This window comes from Desmodus rotundus, chromosome 11 (genome assembly GCF_022682495.2).
Source record: "Desmodus rotundus isolate HL8 chromosome 11, HLdesRot8A.1, whole genome shotgun sequence".
NCBI lineage: Eukaryota > Metazoa > Chordata > Mammalia > Chiroptera > Phyllostomidae > Desmodus > Desmodus rotundus.
This window is the reverse complement of record NC_071397.1, coordinates 16908430-16930858: the sequence shown is the minus strand read 5'-3', so window position 1 is coordinate 16930858 and position 22429 is coordinate 16908430. Positions and strand designations below refer to the sequence as shown.

The window sequence follows — 22429 nt, the reverse complement described above, 5'->3', positions numbered from 1 at the left end:
CGCTCTTCACCAGCATTTGCGGTGAGGGGATAGGGGCTTCTGGGGTTGCTCTTCAGGGATCAGGAGAGAAGTCGTGATGACAGTGGGTTATGATGTCAGGCTTCCACGCCACCTCAGAGATTGGAGCCTAGTATGTGCAGAATCAAATCACAAAAGCTGGAAGGGTTGAAGCTGGTTTTTTCTTTAATTGTATTTTTTTCCATTACCATTTATCTCCCCTGTATGCCCCCAACAAACACCAGATTATAGTCCATGTCCATGAGTTCTTTTTCCTTTTTGTTTGATCCCTCCACCTCCAACCCCCTCCCCCCCCCCACAGCTGTCCTCCTGCTCTCCATCTATGAGTCTGTCTCAGTTTTGCTTGTTAATTCAGTTTGTTCATTAGATTCCACATATGAGTGAAATCATATGCTATTTGTCTTTCTCTGACTGGCTTATTTCACTAAGCATAATGCTCTTCAGGTCCATCCGTGCTGTTGCAAAGGGTAAAACTTTCTTCTTTTTTATGGCTAAATAGTGTTCCACTGTATAAATGGAACACTATTCCACTTTGGTACACAATTCCATAGTTGTTTTATCCACTCATCCACTGATGGACACTTGGAACACTTTTGCACTGTTGTTGGGAATGTAGATTGTTGCAGCCACTGTGGAAAGCAGTATGGAGGTACCTTGAAAAACTAAAACTGGAACTACATTATGACCCAGTGATTCTACTTGTGGAAATTTATCCAAAGAAACCCAAAACACTAATTTGAAAGAACATAAGCACCCCTATGTTCATTGCAGCATTGTTTACAATCACCAAGGTAGGGAAGGCTTTAAAAAATTTGTTATTCCATTATAGTTGTCTCAGCTTTCCTTCTTTGCCCTCCTCCTTCCAGCCCACCCCCTCTCCCACAGTCAATCCCTACACTATTGTCCATGTCCATGGGTCACTCCTACATATTTTTTGACTAGTCCCTTTCCCTTCTTTCCACCATTACCCACCTCCTCTCTCCCCTCTGGCTGCTGTCAGTTTGTCCCATGTTTCTGTCTCTGGTTCTGTTTTGCTCATTAGCATATTTTGTTCATTAGATTCCTCTGATAAGTGAGATCACGTGGTATTTGTCATTTATTAGCTGGCTTATTTCACTTAGCATAATATTCTCCAGTTCCATCATGCTGTCACATAAGGTAGGAGCTCCTTCTTTCTTTCTGCTGCATAGTATTCCATTGTGTAAATGTACTACAGTTTTTTGATCCACTCATTTACTGATGGGCACTTAGGCTATTGTGAATAGCACTACTATGAACATGGGGTGCCTAAGTTCTTTTGAATTGGTGTTTTGGGATTCTTAGGGTACATTCCCAGCAGTGGAATTTCTGGGTCAAAAGACAGTTTCATTTTTAGTTTTTTGAGGAAATTCCATTCTGTTTTCCACAGTGGCTGCACCAGTCTGCATTCCCACCAACAGTGTACTAGGGTTCTTTTTTCTCTGTATTATCACCACCCTTGTTGTTTGTTGATTTATTAATGATGGCTATTGTGACAGGTGTGAGGTGATATCTCATTGTGGTTTTAACTTGCATCTCTCTGATGGCTAGTGATATTGAGCATGGCTATGGGCCATCTGTATGTCCTCCTTGGAGAAGTGTCTATTCAGATCCTTTGCCCATTTTTTAAATAGGATTGTTTATCTTCCTGGGGTTGAGTCATATGAGTTCTTTATATATATTTGGATATTAAACCCTTATTTGATATATCATTGACAAATATGTTCTCCCATATGGTTGGTTTCCTTTTCATTTTGATGATGGTATCTTTTGACGTGCAGAAGCTTTTTTAATTTGATGTAGTCCCATTTGTTTATATTTTCTTTTATTTCTCTTACCCTAGGGGATATATTGGCAAAAATATTGCTTTGTGGGATATCTGAAATTTTACTGCCTATGTTTTCCAGTGGGGCTTTTATGGTATCATGACTTATATTTAAGTGTTTTATCCATTTTGAATGTATTCTAGTGTATGGTGTAAATTGGTGGTCTAGTTCCTTTTTTTTTTTTTTTGCATATATCAGTCTAGTTCCCCCAACACCATTTATTGGAGAGTCTATTTTTACTTCATTGTGTGCTCATGTCCCCTTTGACAAATATTAATTTACTATAGAGACATGGGTTTATTTCTGGGTTCCCTATTCTGTTGCATTGATCTATGTGTCTATTCTTATCCAGTATTAGGCTATTTTGATTATAGTGGCCTTATAGAATAGTTTTATATCAGGTATTGTGATCCCCCCAAATTTCTTCTTCTTTCTCAACATTGCTGAGGCTATTCAGGGTCTGTTTTGGTTTTATATAAATTTTGGGAGTATTTGTTCTAGATCAGTGAAATATGCCATTGGTATTTTAATAAGAATAGTGTTGAATCTATAGATTGCTTTGGGCAGTACGGACATTTTAATGATGTTAATTCTTCCAGTCCATGAACAGGGTATATACTTTCATTTATTTGTATCTTCCTCAATTTCTTTCTTTAGTGTTCTATAGTTTTCCAAATATAGGTCTTTTACCTCCTTGGCTAAATTTATTCCTAGGTACTTTATTTTTCTTGTTGCTATAGCAAATGGGATTTTCCCCTGATTTCTGATTCTGATATTTTGTTGTTAGTGTATAAAAATGCCTTTGATTTCTGAATATTAACTGTATTCCTCTACTTTGCCAAATTCACTTATTAGGTCAAGTAGTTCTTTTTGGTGGATAATATAGGATTTTCTAGGTACACTATCATGTAGTCTGCAAATAATGACGATTTTGCACCTCCTTCCCAATTTGGAAGCCTTTTATTTCTTTTTCTTGTCTGATTGGTGTGGCCAGTACTATGTTGAATAAGAGTGGTAAAAGCAGACACTCTTGTCTTGTTCCTGATTTTTAGGGAAGAGCTTTTAGTTTTTGTCCATTGAGTATGATCTTGCAAGTAGGTTTCTCATATATGGCCTTTATTATTTTGAGACATGTTCCCTCTATTGTCACTTTGCTGAGTGTTTTTATCATAAATGAGTACTAGATTTTATCAAATGCTTTTTCAGCATTTATTGATATGATCACGGAGCTTCTGTCCTTCATTTTCTTTATGTGTTTTATTACATTTATTGATTTGTAAATATTGTACCATCCTTGCATCCCTGGGATAAATCCCACTTGATCATGGTTTATGATCTTTTCAATGTATTGTTGGATCCAGATTCCAATATTTTATTGAGGAATTTTGAATATATATTCATCAGAGATATTGGCCTGTAATTTTCTTTGTTTATTGTGTCTTTATCTGATTTTGGAATTAGGATAATGATGGTCTCATAAAAGGAATTTGGGAGTCTTCCCTCTTCTGGAATTTTTTGTAATAGTTTACAAAGAATAGGAGTTAGTTCTTTGAATGTTTGGTAAAATTTGCCTGTGAAGCCAACTGGTCCAGGGCTTTTGTATGTTGAGAGTATTTTGGTTACTGCTTTGATTTTCTAGTTGTTATTGGTTTACTCTGGCTTTGTGCTTCTTTTTGATTCAGTTTTTGAAAATTGTATGTTTCTAGAAATTTATCCATTTTGCAGAAGTTGTCCAGTTTCTTGGAATATAGTTTGTTCATAGCAATTTCTTACAATTCTTTGTATTTCTGTGGTATTGGTTGTTACTTCTCTTTTGTTTCTGACTTTATTTATTTAGATCCTCTCTTTTTTTTTCTTGATGAGTTTTGTTAAAAGTTTGTCAATTTTTAAAATCTTTTTAAAGAAACAGCTCCTGGATTCATTGATCCTTTGTATTGTTTTTTTAGTCTCTATGTCATTTAAATATGGTCTGATCTTGATTATTTCCTTGCTTCTACTCACTCTGGTCTTCATTTGTTGTTGTCCCTCTAGTTCTTTTAGATGTAGAGTTAGGCTGCTTATTTGAGATTTTTCTATCTTCTTTAGGTAGATCTGAATTGCTACAAATTTCCCTCTCAAGACTGCCTTCACTGTGTCCCATAGGTTTTGGGTTGTCGTGTGTTCATTTCATTGCTTCCAGGTACTTTTTGATTTCTTCCTTGATGTCATTGTTAACCCCTTCGTTATTTAATAACATGATATTCAGTCTCCATGTATTTGAATGTTTTTGAGTTTTTTTCCTTGAGGTTGGTTCCTAGTCAAGCCTAGATGTGAACTAGAAGTTCTAGTTCACATCTAGTTGTGAGCCAAGAAGATGCTTGATGTGATTTCAATTTTCTTGATTTTTTGAGGCTTGTTTTGTGTCCTACCATGTGGTCTATCTTTGAAAATGACTCATGTGCATTTGAAAAGAATGTGTATTTGCTTATTTGTGGTGAAATGCTCATTAAATATCAATTAAGTCCATTTGATTTAGGATATCATTCAATGCCACAATATCCTTGTTGATTTCAGGGATCTATCCATTTTTGAGAGTGGGGTGTTTAAATCCCCTATGATGACTGTATTCCTGTTGATCTCCTTCTTAAAATCCTCCAAAATTTACCTCATGTATTTAGGTGCTCCTAGGTTGGGTGCATATATGTTTACAAGGGTTATATCGTCTTGTTGGAAAAGTCGCTTATGTATTATGTAGTGATCTTCTTTGTCTTTTGTTATGGCCTTTGTGTTGAAGTCTACTTTGTCTGATATAAGTATTGCTACACCAACTTTTTCTTCATGTCTATTTGCTTGGAATATTTTTTCTTTCCCTTCACTTTCAGCCTGTGTACCTCTTTTGTTCTGAGGTGGGTCTCTTGTAGACAGCATATATGTGGGTCATGTTTTCTTATCCATTCAGCTACCCTCTGTCATTCGATTGGAACATTAAGCCATTTACATTTAAGGTTATTATTGATAGGTATTTATTCTTTGGCATTTTTTCCCCTTTGTGCCTATGTTCCTCTTGCTCTCTTTTTCTTCATCTTTTTAAAGCAGTCTCTTTAGTATCTTTTGCAATGCTGGTTTGGTAGAGATGTATCCTTTGAGCCTTTTTTTTTTTTTGTATGGGAAGCTCCTTATCTTGCCTTCCATTTTGAATGAGAGCCGTGTTGGATAGAGTAGTCTGGATTGCAGTTCTTTGCTTTTCATTACTTGGAATATCTCATGCCATTCCCTTTTGGCTTGTAGTGTTCCTGTTGAGAAATCAGCCAATAGCCTTATCAGAGCTCCCTTGTATGTTACTAGATGTTTCTCCCTTGCCGCTTTTAAGATTCTTTCTTTGTGTTTAGATTTTGCCATTTTAATTATGATGTGTCTTGGAGTGGGCCTCTTTGGGTTCATCTTGATTGGGTCCATCTGTGCTTCCTGAACTTGTGTGACTTTTTCCTCACCAAGTTAGGGAAGTTTTCTGTCATTATTTTTTCAAACAGGTTTTCTCTCCCTTTCTCCTTTTCTTCTCTTGTATTCTCTATGATGTGAATATTGTTATGGTTCATGTTGCCTTGCAGTTCCCTCAAACTATCTTTCTTTTTGAGTCTTGTTGTTTTGTTTTGTTGCTCAGACTGGCTGTTTTTTTTCTACCTTGTCTTCTAACTCATATGCTTGTCTTGATCCTATGCTTCATCTAGCTTGCTTTTAATTTCTTCTAGTGTATTCATCATTTCAGATATTTTATTCTTCACTTACACCTGGCTCTTATTCATAGTTTCTATGTCCTTTTTCATGCTGATGTAGTTCCCACTAAGTTCCTTGTAGTTCTCACTAAGTTCATTTAGCATCCTTGTAACCATCACTTTGCACTCTATTTCTGATAAATTGCTTGCCCCAACTTCAGTTAGCACTCTTTCTGGGGATTCCTCCCTTTCTTTAAGTTGAGGGTTGTTTCTTTGTCTCCTCATATTAGGTGGCTCTTTTTGTTTGTTTCTGTGTATTAGATCAATCCACTTTGACTCCCTCTCTTTGTGGAGTGGCCTTCTGTGGTAGGAGTCCCGAGGGACTCAGTGGTGCAGTCTCCTTGAAGTCCTGAGCTAGATACTCTAGGGTTGCCCTTTACACATTTTATGTGGGCTCTCTGTTGTATTTGGATTTTGGTTGTTGTTGGCTTGTTCATTGATGGGTCCCCCCTCTGGCTGGCTGGCTGAGAGTTACAACCCTCACCACATCTTGTATGCTGTGGTACAGGAGTTGACAGAAGAAAACAAAAACAACTCAGCAATCAACACCCAAACCAGCAAAAATACCCTCAACCACTATCACAATATCAACAACAAATGAGCTAAGATTAATAAAGGTGGAAAGTGAATAAGAATAATATACAAAAAGAAAAGACAAATATGAACTGACTAACAGAAAGAAAAATGATTTTGAGAGGGTAGGGATAGGAGAAATAATAATGGTGTGGAATAGAAACAAGGTGAAAAAAGGAGAAAATAAAATTTACAGCATAAATACAATAGGGAAGGAACAGGGCAAACTGGAGTAAAGAGAAAAGCAGAGTACAGTATGAGGTTTGGAGATAAAATAGGAACCAAGTTGAAGGAAAACAATCACTGCTGTGATGTCCATGACAAAGGAGCAAAAAATAATAAAGGTGGAAAGCAAATAATAATATTGTAAGAAAAAAAAAGATAGAAAAGAAAAAAAGATTGTGAGATGTCTAAAGGATAGATAACTGGTTTTGAGAGGATAGAGGGAAGAGAAATAATTGGTGTAAAGGTTAGACACCTGGATAAGAAAGGGAGAAAATAAAATTTAAAATAAAAATAAGACAGGTTAGGAGGGAGGCGAAATGGAGTAGGGCAGGGGAACAGTAAAATATGAGATTTAAAATAAAAAATATAGTGAACAACTAGGGATACAATTGAAGAAATGCAACAACAACCCTAATATCAATGACAAGTGAGCAAATATTAACAAATGTGGGACAACAATAAGGATATTATTAGAACAGGGAAAAGAATGTGAGGTGACTATTGGAAAGAAAGATGGTTTTGAAAGGATGAAGGAAGGAGAAATAGTGAGGAATTGAAATGAGGTATGCAAAGGGAAAAAATAAAATTTGAAACAAAAATAAGAAAGAGAAGGATAAAGGCAAAATAGAATAAGAGAAGGGAAGAGTAAAATATGAGATTGGAATTAAAACTAAAATAAAAAATAAAAAAGTAATAACAAAAATAATAGATGTGAATAAAAAAATAGTAAAATAATAGGAACAAAATTGAAAACAAACAATGTTCAAAAGCTACGCAGGAGGAAAAATAGCACAAATGATGAAAAATAACAAGGTGGAATTCACCTCAGTAGTATCTAGTGTTGTTGTCCCACTGTCTTTTCCTTCAGGGTCCATCCCTGATGGCAGCTGGTGTCTCAGTCTAGCTTTAGAGCAGCCTGTTTAAGGTTACAAGTGATATGCAGATTACAAGAGATAGTCTGTGGCTATCTCCTTCAGGCTTGGCTGGCCCTCACTCTTCTGCCCTGCTGGCTTTTTATCAGCACAATGTCCACAGGTGGTTCATCTAACATCCAACAAGCACTACATATACCGCCTCCACCTACCTCCAGAGGGGCCTCTGGTGTGATCAGGAGGGTGGGATCCCTGGATCTCCCTCCAGGAGGCGCTGCTCAGCCTTCAAGGAAGATGGTGGGTATATTCCCCTGCCCCTGCACCACACATCTTGGTCTGTCCCAGATTATTTCCAGTAATGTACAGTTTCTGATGATTTAGCTGTCTGTTTCATGTGAGGGGCCAATCTGTGTAAGAAGGTCAGCTCTTTCCTGCTTGGTGCTGGTGGCAGCTCTGTGTGAGAGTTGCGGCTAGGCAGGGCCCTGAATACCTCTCACTGCACCAGTTTCTAATCTCTCTACTCTGCTGTTTTCAGTGGAATAGGATCCAAGGAGGAGCCAGCATAACATCTGATAAAAGTTCATAAGGGGTCCTTTGGGGATTCTCTTTCCCCTGAATATATGTGCCTGTCAGGTGATTCTTGAGCCTGGCCTTACTATTCTGCAGAGGTTGCAGTCCTGCAGGAAGAGAAAGGGTATGCCTTCCCCTTCCCAGAGGTTTGTACTCCACTGTTGGAGTGGCCTTGCCTGGCTGTAAAGAATCTCAGGCTCGTGGCTCTAGCCCTTTGAGTTCCTAGATCACTGCTCTCGCAGGAGACTCAAACCCAAATCCTCCATTCCGTGTGCAGCCCCCCTACTCACCAGCCATGCTGGGTGTGACCCTGCAATCCCTTCACTGCAATCCCTTTGCTGTGCAGCCTTCTACTCTTCCTAGGTAGCTGGCTTCAGTGGGTACAAACTGTGTTTTGAATCTGGCCTCTGTTGGCAGGGCAACTGTGTTCAGGCGGGTTCTCTGCTCAGCTACATCTCTGTTCCTGTCTTTAAAGAAGTGCCTGTGTGGCACCCCCACTGCGGCTGTGAGCCACTGTCCACTCTCAGCGCACTCCACTTCCCCAAAAGGCAAAATGTCTTTCTCAGTCAGGGCTGGCCACAGCCCACCTGGTGCCTCTGACAGCTTTAGGAGATGGAGTTTCTCTTGAATTCTCCCCATTGGGGCTGCAGCTTTGGATATGCTGCTCACTGTGTGTGCACAGCCTGAGTCTCCCAGACTCCATATACCCTCCCAAGTCTCTCCGGATTAGGGTTGGGATTCCCTATGCAGGGACGGCCCCCCCCCACCAACTCTGGGAGGGGCAGGAGCTACTAAGCTGTGTTTTTCTCTCCTCTGTTCTCTCTTTTGCTCCAGGTATCTCATGCAGGTTATTTACCCTCCAACTTATAAATCACTTACTGGACAGTGCAAAGCTTCCTCTGTACTCCTTGGCTTCAAAAATTCCTATCAGCTAAGATCCCATTGGTTGTTCAGGTCACTGGTCGGGAGATCAGCTGAAAATCTGTGTGGGGGCACAAGCAAGCGGGCTCAGCTTCCACCTACTCAGCTGCCGTCTTCTCCCCACAACCCAGTACAGGAGGCTGTGTTTCCAAGATGAGGAAAGTCACAAGCAGTGAGCTCAGGGACAGTACTACAAAGGATCTGCTTTAATTGACAGCACAGTCTATGTCCCTGACTCTGGGCCCACTGCTCTTTCTACGGGGATTCTCCCTTGTACAATGCTTCATATTTCTGGAAAAAAATAAGTTTTATAGGATTGTCAGGGATGACATTTAAAAATCTCCAGCAGGAAGGGTTTTTCAGAGGTCTCTGACTTGTGGTAGTATTGTCTCTCTCTGTTTTCTTCGTAAGTAACTCCAAGGTACATTTCTCCTTCTCTCTGCCCTCTAGTCACCATTTCTACTTCTCTGTACAGCAGTTTATATACTTAGCTTTACTCTTTCTCTGCAGTTTGAGCATGCCTTGTATTTTGATTAAGGAGCTTCAAATTTTAGTTGCGTTTTATCTATCTTGTGGATAAGTAATTTTTGTCTGCCTGTGTGGCTGTATATCCCATCCGAAAAGGCATTTTTTGTTGTTGTTGTCGTTGTTACAGGAGGGCTCTGGGCCACCATCCAAGGTTCTAGTTTGGAAGACATCAGCCTGGTGTTATTTGGATCTCAGTCCTGTGCCATCAATGTCACCACAAGCAACTCACGAAGAATTCAATGCCAAGTTCCACCCAGAGTGAGTGGAATCCTTTGGCATCCCTTCTGTCTGCGTGGGTGACCATTACCATGTAGTGTAAGGTTGTCAGTGAATCATTTCTGAGAACTAAATTAATTGACGTGACCTTTTCATCATGAGAGAATGCTCATATTGTTTATATTGCCAGTTCTGCTATGAAGTGGGAAGCTGCCTCCCACCCCTGGGGCTTGTAATTAACATCACATAATTTTCTTTAAAAGAAGACAAAGAAGGAAGTCCCAGGCCATATGCTCAATGAATATTAGCGCCACATAATAAATAAGTTCATCTAGTGACCCTTCTGAGTGTTGGTGTGTAACTTATATATCTTTCAATCTCACGTCTATCTTAAGCAAACAACAGATAACTTAGTTTTTACCAGCAATTTTGTTTTCTGGGATGGATGTGAATGGTGGAATCTAGACACTAACTTAGACACTTCTGGAATATTTTGTTCCTATAAAATAGTTTCTTGGTTATTTCCTACTGTTTCCTTTCCCCGTTAAAAACAAGTCCCTTCCTTCACTGTCCTATTTTTTTCTTCTTCTTTAGTTAGTACTCTCTCGTAGCCTGTTAGAGATTTGAGCCCCGGTCCCTCCCTGGCGCTGTTACTGAGAGCCATGCTCACAGCTGAGGCTGAGCTTTGTGGTCAGAGCTGACGTCAGTGTCATCGATGTTCCTAGTACGTCCGTGACCCACACAGATGGTTGTTTACTGAACAAATAAAGATCTCTGGAGGAGAGGGTTCAGAATAATCTTTGATCGCTGGTGCCACATTTTTATCTTATCCAGTTACTCAAATATTATGAAATGTTAGCTTTTGCATATAAACTGCATGCAATTGCAATATATGGTTGTATTGTAATTTGTTTAACTATTCCCTATTAGTGGACATTAAGATAATATCAAAAATTTCCTATTTTAAACAACAGAGCTTTCATCATCCCAATCACTATAATTTTGGTCATATTTACTTTTCTCAGAATATGTAGTATCCAGTTGTCTGAAATTCCTTTTGAATTTATATTCTTGCTATCATTGTACAAGTGCCTGATTTCTGGTGCTTTGGCCAACACTGGACATCATCACTTTAATATATATTTACATTTTAATGAGTAAATTTTGTATTGTTTAGATTTCTTTTACTCAAGAGAATAAACACTAAAAAACAAACTTTTAATTTTGATCAAAGTAATATATGCAAAGTTTAAAAGGAAAATAGTAAAATAATCATACTCTCCTACTCCCTCTGCCCTTCTTCAAGTTTCCCTTTCTGAAACAACCACTTTTAATTCTTTTGAATATAGTTATAAAACCATTATTTCTTAAATCAATAAACTATGCTTACATTATTGTAACTATTTAAATGATACTGGCAGAATTGGTGAATATATATATATATGTACATGTATATATGTATTTACAGTTTTTTTCTTAGAGCTTTTTAAAGCATGTCTTCCTCATAATAAAATCCTCTATCTTAAGAAAAAATTGCATCTTATTAGTTACTTTTTATTGAAGCTCCCTCTTTCTTGATTAAATCAAATTTGATGTTGTTTAGATCTATTCTATAGATTTTATCCTAGCACTTTCCTTGATTGCTCTCCTGGTAGAGTCATTTCTTGGAGTACATATTAGAATATCTTTTTCTCTTTTGGCTACTGTTTATTCTATGAGATCATAGCGTTAAGAAACACCCTAAGAAAGAATGTGTCAGAGGGAAGTTTTCCAAGCACTTACATGTCTGAAAGTGTTCTCATCCTTGATGGATAGTTTAGCTAGGTATGGATGTTTATTTGAAACTGCATTTTCTTGCAGAATTAACTGGTGTGTTAATTGAAAATAATTCTTGTTTAATCAGTTGGATGCTGCACTTGCCTGTTATAAGCATTTGTCACAGTGTGTGTTTGTGTGTGAGAGAGAACTTGAAAGTAGCAAATATACTCTCTGAACACAATTTTCATAAAGTTAACCTTTTAAACTAATTCTCTATGAAGTTCTCTCATGCCGTTCTTACTTACTGAGGTTTGATTTAAAATATTGATGTTTCAGGGAAAAGATGGACCCGTTGTGAATGTGACTGTGATCAGCGGGGACCGTTCTGCAGTTCTCTCCATGGCATTTACATACGTCTCCTCTTTAAATCCTGTGATCACGTCTCTGAGCAGAAACAGGAGCAACATAGCAGGTAAAATACATGATATCAAAGAATCATTTTATTTTTAGATCATTGATTCCATAAAAAAGAAAACAATGGCTTATACATTTTATTGAGCTTTATTTAGTGTTATATGTTGCATGAAAGTTATTTTTCTGAAAACTAAGAGATTGGTATTCTCATTTTTGCCATCGTTGAATAAATCTTCTTGCATTTATTTTCACTCTGTAAAACTGGGACTATTCCACCATGAAAATGACACGGGAAGTTAAAGGTAACAATTCAACAACAATTTATTAAGTGCCTAGTATGTGTCAATAGCATGAGCATATAATAGACTTGAATTCTTGTCCCTAATTTACACAATTATTAGCCTCAGTTAACAGGTAAGGAATAGAAAGAATAAATAACTTGTCTAAGATGTTACCTTTAGTAAGTAGCAGAGCTGGGATTTGAACCAAGCCACCTGGTTGCAGATTCCAAGCAGTTAGCCATTCTGAGTTGAGTTTACTATAAAATACTGTTTTGGGCATCATATTCTATTATAGCAGTTTTTTGATATGATTAGAGAATAGGGTGTTCTGATTACCCTGGGTGTCCAAGAAGTCTTGTTCCTTGACACATACCATATATAAAAAGAATGGATTCTTTAGCACACAACTGCATGAAACAACTTAATATTTTTTTGATAATTCAGGTGATATGACAAGATAAAAATATAACAATTTATTATCATGTCAGGCCATATAGATTTGGAAAAGTGCCAGGTAACACACCTTTCTGATTAATTGAATGGCAGATGACAGAGGAGTTATGGCAGCCATATGAGTTTATTATAAAAGACCATCAAATCCCTCCCCCCCACAAAAAAAAAAACCCTGGGAATCAATTTTCCTGGTACTATTTTCATTTTCTATTGCTCTGGAGTACATAAATAAAGGGAAGTGTCCTTTAGCTTCTCAATATTATTCATCTCAGATAGCGCAGAAGAAGAATTTGCTGCCTTAGGCAACCAAAGTGTGTAAAATTCCTTCGTGGTATAGATTCTTCCCAACGAAGTAGAAAAGGGGCGGGGTGGGGGGAGCTTTGTGTTCTATTCAGATTTCAGTGATTTTGGCTTTTAATAAAATTTCTTACCTATAATGAAAAGAATAAGTATATTGTATCAGTGCCTCAAAGGCATCTAGGATTAGCTGGACAACTGACCAAGCATCCAAGGAGTTCATGATATTGATGTATACAGCAGGATGCGTTATTTGCAGAATGTACGCTTGCATGTAAATCTTTCTACAGGCAGAGTAAAGAACGTGCTATAAAATCCACAGAGAGCGGTAGTCTATGGGGAAAGTCTGAAAGCGTAGTGTGATACATCTCCATCCAGGAGATGATGATGTTGAATGTGACAATAAAGCCAACAGGAGCCAAACAGACAGGAGGGGTCGGGATGGAGGGGACTTCGATGTGCGGAATCATTACAGTGTTTCTTCCCCAGGCATTTAGCACTAGATATTAATGAATCCCAGCCCACCCACCGCTTGGGCAAGATAGTTAACATCCTTTGTCTTTAGTTCCTTTCATTGTTAGGTGGGAATAATTCTTTCAAGGTTATTGTGCAAGTTAGAGATAAAGCAGCTGACGGTACCTAGTCCAGGAGCTAACATGGGGTACGCACTCAATAAATGCTTTGCTGAGGTAACTGCCATCATTCTCCAGGTGTCGTGTTATAGTAATGAGCCGAAGGGGGCCTCTGTGTATTGGCCCAATGCTGTTTACTTTTTCACAGCAGGCTGGGAGTCTGCTGTGGAAACTCAACTGTCAGTATGAAACTCAAATTTTTCATACTTAATTATTTTAAATATAGCCCCCCAAAGTAATTTTTTGGTATTTTAGTGACTGCCTGCTTTGTATGCCCTGTAAAACTGCACCCGATATCTGCCAGATGTAGATAACATAAACCTGGGGCATGAAGAACTCTAAACCCTCGGTGCCCTTCGGAGCTCTGGAACCCAAAGACTACCCACCCTACCCATCGCACTAAGTGACATCATCTAGACACATACACCCCTCTCCGACCGCGCTACCCCCAGGGCTTTCCTTGCCTTCCTCGCCTTCTGGGTGATGGTCCCTTACTGTTGCCGCTGTGAGATTGTGCATCTGTGTGAACCTGTGAAAGCACCACCCATACAAAGCTCAGGTTTTTTGTGCTCTGTTACCTTGAAGTCATTTATTTTGTCTTTCTCAACCCTGAAATTGCTTGAACTCACCATTCTGAGGCTTCAGACTTCACAGTTGGAACAAGGTTGGGAAGACACAAGAAAGAAGGAGGATGTGGAGAAAGTGAATTGAGGGCTTTTCAATCCTGTGCTGCACCAGAGGCTGACCTAGGCTGTCTAACTTAGTCCTTCCAACAGCCCACACAGGGTGCGCTCTTACCGTCTCACTGATGAAACATCCGAGGTTTTGAGAACCCAAAGTGAGTCACAGAGGTGATTCAATGGCAGGGCAAGGCTTTAATTATATTCAATTTTTAAATTCAATTTTTTCAACATGCCTCAAACTCTCCTCTTTGACATTTATCTGGCAATCAGCTTTAAGTGACCTCTTCTCCTCCTCATCGAATTGGCCATGGTGTTTTATAGATGCCAGCTCTGTGGCAGTTCTCAAACGTTAGCAGCTAAAGGAGTTTTAGATGCCTGTTTATTCATGTTCACTCCTGCCATTGCACACTGGATTTCTAGCCTTTTAAAGACTCCAGTTGTCTGCAGAATGGATTTCCCCTCCCTATCTCTTCAACTGATCTTATAAATTGGAACAATATCTTCAGTCACATTTCTTTGTGTAGAAAACATTGGAGGCCTCTACTGTCCACTGAATTAAGTAGAGACCCCATAGAACTGGCTTCTTGGTCTTCATTCACAGAATCACCATTACCTCGGCCTAGTCTACTAGAGTCCTTCACTGTGTGTACATGTATCTGGTCTTCCAGAAAGTCACCCAATTCTCTTTCCTTCTCCAAAGCCACTGGATGATGGAAGGGGAAAGTGCCACAAAAGACTTTGGGTAAAACTGTGAAGATTTTAGAAATGAATTGTAAATCCCCTCTTGTCTATTGTGGCCCCTTGGGATTTAGCTTTCAAACTGAATTTCAAGCACCATCTTCCCCACAAGGCCTTTCTAGATATTTTAAGCATTGCTCTGACTTGAACAATCGATGCTCAATTTTCACCTCTCTTATGGTAGGTCTTATAACGGAAGCTACTTTGGCACCTAGTATAGCACCTTTGAGGTCTCTTTGAGGGCAGGGTCTACGTGAAACTTATTTTTGAACTCCTTACAGCATGTTACTCTTGGTGCTGAATAATATTTGATGTAGAAAGAATCAAATTAGAGTGTCCACAATATACAGAGCATTTTAGTAGAGTTGCTGTTTAAACTAAAAAGATGTTTAAGTGTGAGAGAAGACTGGGGGCTTAGGCCTTGACAATTCCATTAATTACCTATCAAACCTTGGCTGCTGAACCTTAGTTTTCTCAAAAGCTGATTGCCAGTCCCGCTGACTGCTCCATGTATCTCGTCAGGACCGTGTGAAGGTCAAGTGGGATAGCACATGTGAAAGTGCTCTGTAAACTGTAAACACGTCCTCCTATGTGTCATTGTTACGGGGTTCAGTGCACACTGAAGATACAGCTGTAGACTTCTATCATAGAAAAGCGGAAGTTAAAAAAATGGGACATAGGGTGCTCTTTGCTGGTTGTGAAGGCCATCAGCCCTTCAAACTACTTTTGGTGTGCCTCTACAGAAAGATAAATTAGTTTGCCTCTTGAGTATAATTGTCCTGACAAATTTGCTTTTTATGCTCTTAAGGTCATAGGCTGTTGCTCTATGAAAGGGATTGTTAGTCCCAGCTGGTGTGGCTCAGTTGGTTGGATATTGTCCCACAAACTGAAAAGTTGCCAGTTCGATTCCCAGTCAGGGTGCATGCCTGGGTTGTAGGCTCGATCCCTGGTTGGGGGCATGTATGGAAGGCAGCCAATTGATGTTTCTCCCTCACATCAACATTTCTCTCTTTCTCCTTCCCTTCCCCCCTCTTCCTAAAGAAATTGTTAGAAGTTTCATGAAAAATATGAGGTTGGCACTAAAACTCTCAATTGTGTTATTATGCACCAGGCTAACCATGTATTTAATAATAAATGACAGTTTTAGAATTGAATAGCTGGTTGAAGCCACAAACCCATATCACAGAGGCTAAGGAATGCTTTTCAATGCAGGAGGTGAGACCCTTTTCATCGGGATGGCGCGGCTGGTGGACTACCCAAACACGGGTGTGGAAGTCCACATCCAGGAGTCCCCTGCTCGGGTTCACGCGAAGACCGCTCAGGGCCTGCAGGTGGTGCTGCCCCCGCTGCCAGCCGGCTTCCACAGAGTCTCAGTCTCCATCGGTGGGATCGGCATTCGCTCACAAGGGTGAGGGAGACACTTGCCGTTAATGCTAAGTCTCTCTAGTGGTCTAGTGATTCAGTTGAGGAATTCTAGTTTTGAGTTAGGTCTTTTTCTTTTGAAGTTCTGGAAGAAATACACAAGAATCATAAAATTTCAACACATCTAGAAACCCTACAGGACAGTTCACTTTCAAGCCCATTGTAGGGAAAATTTTGGCTTACTAGTCAGGGAACAGAACTTTCTAGAACTCGGATATCATGGCTCTTGAGTGTGGGGTGGGCATCTATATGCAAAGGGGGGAAGAGTTTATGCTTTAGTAAGAATTTATATTTAAATAAGATTATATCTTGGGCTTTGAATAAATGGCTTATAATTATTCACAAACCATGTTCATTTCCTCTTTGCCCCAAAGTCCCTCTTCCCATTGTTTCTCCAGAAAGTTAGTTAAACTGCATGGGACTGATGCCACCATATGATCCTGGCCCTGGAAAATGTCCCACCCCACACCATCTCCTTACCATTTCTTTTCTTCACCTTTAGGCAATGTATTCACACTTGCCCTCCATCATTCCTCTGTTCTTGCCTCTCCAAAATACACCCATCTCTTCTGTCCTACTCCTTCCTTTTTAAGTCTTTTTCTAAGTCTCTCAGATTCCTCACAGCAACCTCCCCATTTTCTTCTGTAGGGTCGATCTTCACATCCAGTATATCACAGAGGTTTTCAGCATTGAGCCTTGCTGCGGGTCCCTTCTGGGTGAGTGGCTCTGACGTGACTGGTGTGGTTTATCCAGCACTGGATATTCAGATTGTGTTTCTGGGTTGATTAACCAGTGAGTTCAGACATGGGCAACAGGGAGAGGAGTTTTCCTTGTGCGTCAGGAACTGGGCGGTCCGCTTTGAAGGCTGTGAAAACTTGAGGATTCCTTTCCTCGATAAGCTCAGGACATTAAACATTTTTTTATGAAAAGGAGAAGTGCCTCGTGTTTGTTTTTTCTCATAGAAAGATACTGGAACATTTAATGGGTAGCACATCTTGAATGGATATTAAAAAAATAAGGGAAGATCTTCTGCGTTAGCCTTTTAGATTCTGTGCCTGTAAGGAGAGGAGAAATGAGGTTTGGTGTCTTCACTTTCCTCTGGGGATGCAGGTGAAGGACCCGGAGGTAGTCAGAAACCAATGTCAATATGGGAGATGTGAGAACAAGGCAAATAGAGGAATTTAGAAAAATATATTCAGAAAAAAAATTGAAAGCTATATATTTGCACATGAATAATCATTGTGATAGTGTATGAAATAGCACATTATCCTTTACGGGCATAGTAAAATCCTCTTTAAGCTTCTTGGCTTTACCCCTGGTTTAGTAATGATATGGGTATGTTGCTCCAACCCCTGTCCTGACGATGGGTTGATTGTCCCTCAGCTAGAGCGCAACACAAAGTCTGTGAATATGGCAGTGAATGCACAAGCATGTTTCAGTGGTTCTAGCCATGTCGTATACATGTATGTGTATACATGATCACATATATGACTACATAATATATGGGATATTGAAATATTAATAGAATAATGCAGAGGATAAGTAGAAGATGTCAACAGATTTGATTTTTCATTAGTGTATAAGTTGAATATATAGAACAATATACGTATACTTCACATACTAACATATAGAATAATATGAAATAATATGGGAGATGATAAGACTAAGGAATTTGGTTTTTCATTAACATATAAATTGTATATGTGTTTATGTAAAATATACATATACTCTTTCTATATAATATCTATAATAATATAGAGTAACATGTCAGATAATATAGCATATGACAAGAACACTTCAAGAAATTTAATTTTTTATTAGTGAATAATAGAAGTTGTGGCTTCTAGGATTTATCAATATACTTGAAAATTTTGTCTTCAATATTATAAACACACTTCCTACATAATAATTTATATTGTTTTACGGTGTGTGAATTTCAGCCTGTCTGACTCCTGCCAAAACGATCACAAATTTAACATTGGTGGGGTGAGGCGACATAATTGAAGTGTCACTCACATGGCCCACCCTCCATTCCGTTGCTCCGGGGCTTACACGGGTGTGGCGAGTTCCTAGTTCTGAATATCAGTTTTAATATTTTGTTTTTGGGATTCCTGCTTTAGGTGGAACCATCCTCAGCATCTCAGGAACAGGGTTCAGCAGGGACCCAGCTTTAATTTGGGTGCTTGTGGGCAATCGGTCCTGCGACATTGTGAACTTAACAGAGACAAACATCCGCTGTGAGACCTCACCTGTCCTCCCACTGCCTGAGGCCGATGTTCTCGCTGTCCCAGTCCCCGTGGAGGTCTGGGCTGGCAGCCTGCCCTTCACCCAGGGACCTGCGCCAAGCCTGGTGGGAAAGGGCTTTACCTTCACCTATGAGGTGGCAACAACACCAGTGGTCACTGCCGTGCGAGGAGAACTCACGAACAGCAGCCTGAGCCTCTACGTGGAAGGATATAACCTCTCCCACTCAGTGATTCTTCTGGGGGGCTTGACCTGCAGTCTCGAGCCCCAGTCTTTCTGGAGCAACCGGAGCCTGTCGGGCTGCTCCTTCCCTCTTCCCAGTGTGGAGGCGGGTGTTTATCCTCTTCAAGTTCGTCAGCAGCAGATGGGCTTTGCTAACCTGTCAGCAGTGCCCCAGCAATTCGTGGTGACACCTCAGATACTGGCCATCTCCCCGGCCAACGGGTCAGCTTGTGGAGGGACAGTCCTCACGGTGCGGGGGTTGGCTCTCACCTCCAGGAGGAAGTCCGTTCACGTCGATCTTTCAGGTCCTTTTACTTGTGTGATTTTGAGCTTGGGGGACCAGACAATCCTCTGCCAGATTAACCTAGTGGGTGACCCCCTGCCTGGTGCTTCCTTCACCCTGAACGTCACAGTCACGGTCAATGGGCTACCCAGCAAGTGTCAGGGTAATTGCACCCTTTTCTTGAGGGGAGAGACAACTCCTGTAGTGGACGCCTTGACCATTAACACCAGTGGGGCTCTGACTTCAGTGCTGATTAGAGGTCAGAGGTTAGGCACCACAGCTGATGAGCCCATGGTGTATTTGGACAGTCATCTCCCTTGCACTGTAACTTTCTTTAATGCAAGCCACGTGGCGTGCTGGATGAGTGACTTGACCCCAGGGCTCCACTCCCTGTCGGTTTTTTATTCAAGAAGTGGGTATGCTTGTTCTGGTAATGTTTCCAGACACTTCTCCGTTTTGCCTCAGGTGTTTCATTATTTTCCCAAGAACTTCAGCATACACGGTGGAAGCCTCTTGACCATAGAGGGCACAGCCCTGGGAGGGCAGAGCCGCTCGTGTGTCTACATTGGCCAGCAAGCCTGCCTGACGGTGGACATCAGCGCTGAACGCATCCAGTGCGTTGTTCCTGCAGGGAACGGCTCCGCTGGCCTGGACATAGAGGTAGATGGACGTTCCTACCAGATGGGAGTCATCGGTTACAGCAACATCTTCACCCCAGAATTGCTCTCTGTTTCTCACACTGGTGATGTCTTCACCTTTGTGGTAGCCCAGATCTCAGGAGTTGAGAACGTTGACATTTTTATCGGGATGTCACCCTGTGTGGGTGTCTCTGGCAACAGCACGGTTCTCCAGTGCGTGGTCCCATCCCTTCCTGCCGGGGAGTACCAAGTCAGAGGTTATGACCACGCAAGAGGGTGGGCCTCATCTGTCCTGGTGTTCACATCGAGAGTTACTGTTACAGCAGTGACTGAGAACTTCGGTAAGCCAAGCAAATTAGACAGAGCACTTTCTCTATGTAAGTGGATTAATAGCTTCTCTCACTATCTAAGGGGTAGCAATCAACAGTGATCTGAGCCACGGAAGGAGACAGAAGCCTGAATGGCCTCTCGCAGTCCTAACGCTGACTTTGTCACGCTGCATGTATGAGGCTTTATTTTTTATCGAAGAAAGTGTGCATATTCTCTAAGAGTATGATTTTATTTTAATTGGATGCTTTTATGATTTAATTTGTATTTTAATTAAATAATACCATTTTTAAGGGCTTATCATTTGACCGTTTAAATAGACATAAATGCCTTCACTTATGTTATACCTACGTGTCAACTTGAATTACCTTAAATGCATTAACTGTGATTTTTTAAAATCATTATGTGATGCTTTACAGATGACTTTATACTCCACCAATAATAGGCCGTTTGCCTACTATGATTGCATTGGTTGAATGTTTTTCTCCTTTTAGAGAAACTGAGGTTTGCCTTGCATTTTCTTCCAATGATGGTTTCAGTTTCTCTTCACTTAAAGCCTTAATGCACTTGAAATAGCTCAAACTCGGTGGTGATGCAGAAAGCAGAGAGAAATCGTGGGAGCTGAAACTTAGGCTGATGAAGCACTAGCCAAGACTTTTCTTAGAACCAATGTGTCTGGCTTCACCCAGGTGGCATACAACAGGGATTGGAATTTTGATCCCTAGTATGTCAGTATCTCAGCTGGGTAACTTTCTAAGCCTCAGCTTCCTAGTTTGAGAAAGGAGTTTGGGCTGGCTGCTTCCCGGTTTCCCTTTCTACGCTCTAAGATTCCATGATTTTTATGGTGAGAAATCAGAGGTATGAAACACACCCTAAGCAAAGTGTTTTCTGCAGTTTGTTGGGTGGCTGTGTAAGTACCGCCTAGACTTGTGAGGGCAGTAGGAACTGGAGCTCTTCTCTCAGTGTGGACTAGGGGGTGCACGTATCTGATGTTTACCTGAATTGACTCACAGACTGGGGCAAAGCATCAGAGACAGGCACTCTGGTGCAGTCTCAGCTGGCAGGACTGCAAACTGGTGCAATGTTATTTTGGAGAGAAAAATGGGAACATCCATCAAAACTAAAAATTTACTTTTCCTTTGACCTAGAAATTCAATTTCTAAGAATTTGTACAGTTTATTCAAATAAGTGTACTGTTCATTGCAGCACTGTGAATTATAGCAAGAGAGGATAAATAATGGAAGTATCAATCAATAGGAAAATTGCTAAGTAAATTATGGCATGATCATGTAATAAAATTCTAGGTAGCTAGAAGTGATGAGTTAGGTCTATACGTACAGACTTGGAAAAATGTCTATGGTATACCTTTAAAAAGCAAGTTGTATAGAAATAACTCTTTGTATAAAAATATATATGCTTAGAAAATTCTAGAAGGATTCATAAGAAACTCTCCACATGGCAACCTCTGGGGAGGGAGATAGGTGATTAAAGAAAGTTTTACTTTCATTTTACACTTTGTTTTTGTATAAAAAATATAAGAACTATAAATAAGCATTACTTTTGTATATGAAAGCGAATACATTTGTATAGGTTGTTGAATGTGATTGGGATCAGACAAACAAGGAGGCCAGAGCTTAGCGAAGATAAACTGGGGCTGTCCCAGGGACCCAAAGCCAGCTGTGTGCACTCCGCGGGGCATGAAAGGAATGATGAGCAGCAAGGAAGCACAAATCTGACTGTTGAGTCAGGCAAAGAAGGAGCGATTTGCTTCTATGGTCATGATTTGTAATTTTGTTTCAAAGGCTGCCTGGGTGGAAGGCTTGTGCATGTGTTTGGAGCCGGGTTTTCTCCAGGGAGCATCTCAGCTGCCGTGTGTGGGGCCCCCTGCCAAGTCCTGGCTAATGCTACCGTGTCTGCCTTCAGCTGCTTGGTTCTTCCCCTGAATGGTCAGTAAAAATGCCGTATTTTTTTTTAAGATTTTTATTTATTTATTTTTAGACAGAGGGTAAGGGAGAGAGAGGGAGAGAAACATCAATGTGTGATTGCCTCTCGTGCTCCCCCTACTGGGGACCTGGCCTGCAACCCAGGCATGTGCCCTAGACTGGGAATCAAACCCATGACCCTTTTGAGTGCAGGCCAGCACTCAATCCAATGAGCCTCACCAGCCTGGGCAAAATGCTGTATGTTTTAAAAAAGTATATATAAAGTGATATTCTTTGACTCCATTTTTGTGATTAACGCTGTGCTAACCCCTATTTTTTTAATCTGTTCCTGGGGAAAGAAATTTCTCTTCTCCCCATCTAAAATGGTAGGTATTTACAATCAATGACCTTATATTAAAATGGTACATAAAGACTTTTGTCATATTAATGGCAACAAAAATTTATCACCTGTGTTGGTGATTGCAGTCATATGGTGATGGAGAAAGGAATTTTGAGTTCTGAATATTGGTTTCAATGAAATCGGCATCGTGGAGCAAACAGTCTCTTGGTCTTTGTCTGGAGTGGGGCTGCTGAGA

General features: G+C 40.3%; 1 protein-coding gene across 2 annotated transcripts in view; it reads left to right on the top strand.

Annotated features, from left to right (window-relative positions):
- The window catches only part of PKHD1 (PKHD1 ciliary IPT domain containing fibrocystin/polyductin), a 447336-nt gene that overhangs the window by 55469 nt on the left and 369438 nt on the right, over nt 1-22429 (top strand). For both annotated transcript variants that reach the window (XM_024558059.3, XM_045193323.2), the window contains 6 exons: nt 9431-9561; nt 11614-11749; nt 15988-16183; nt 16846-16913; nt 18318-19925; nt 21714-21857. In XM_024558059.3, coding sequence (XP_024413827.2) covers nt 9431-9561; nt 11614-11749; nt 15988-16183; nt 16846-16913; nt 18318-19925; nt 21714-21857 — 2283 coding nt within the window. The remainder of the gene's footprint in view (nt 1-9430; nt 9562-11613; nt 11750-15987; nt 16184-16845; nt 16914-18317; nt 19926-21713; nt 21858-22429) is intronic.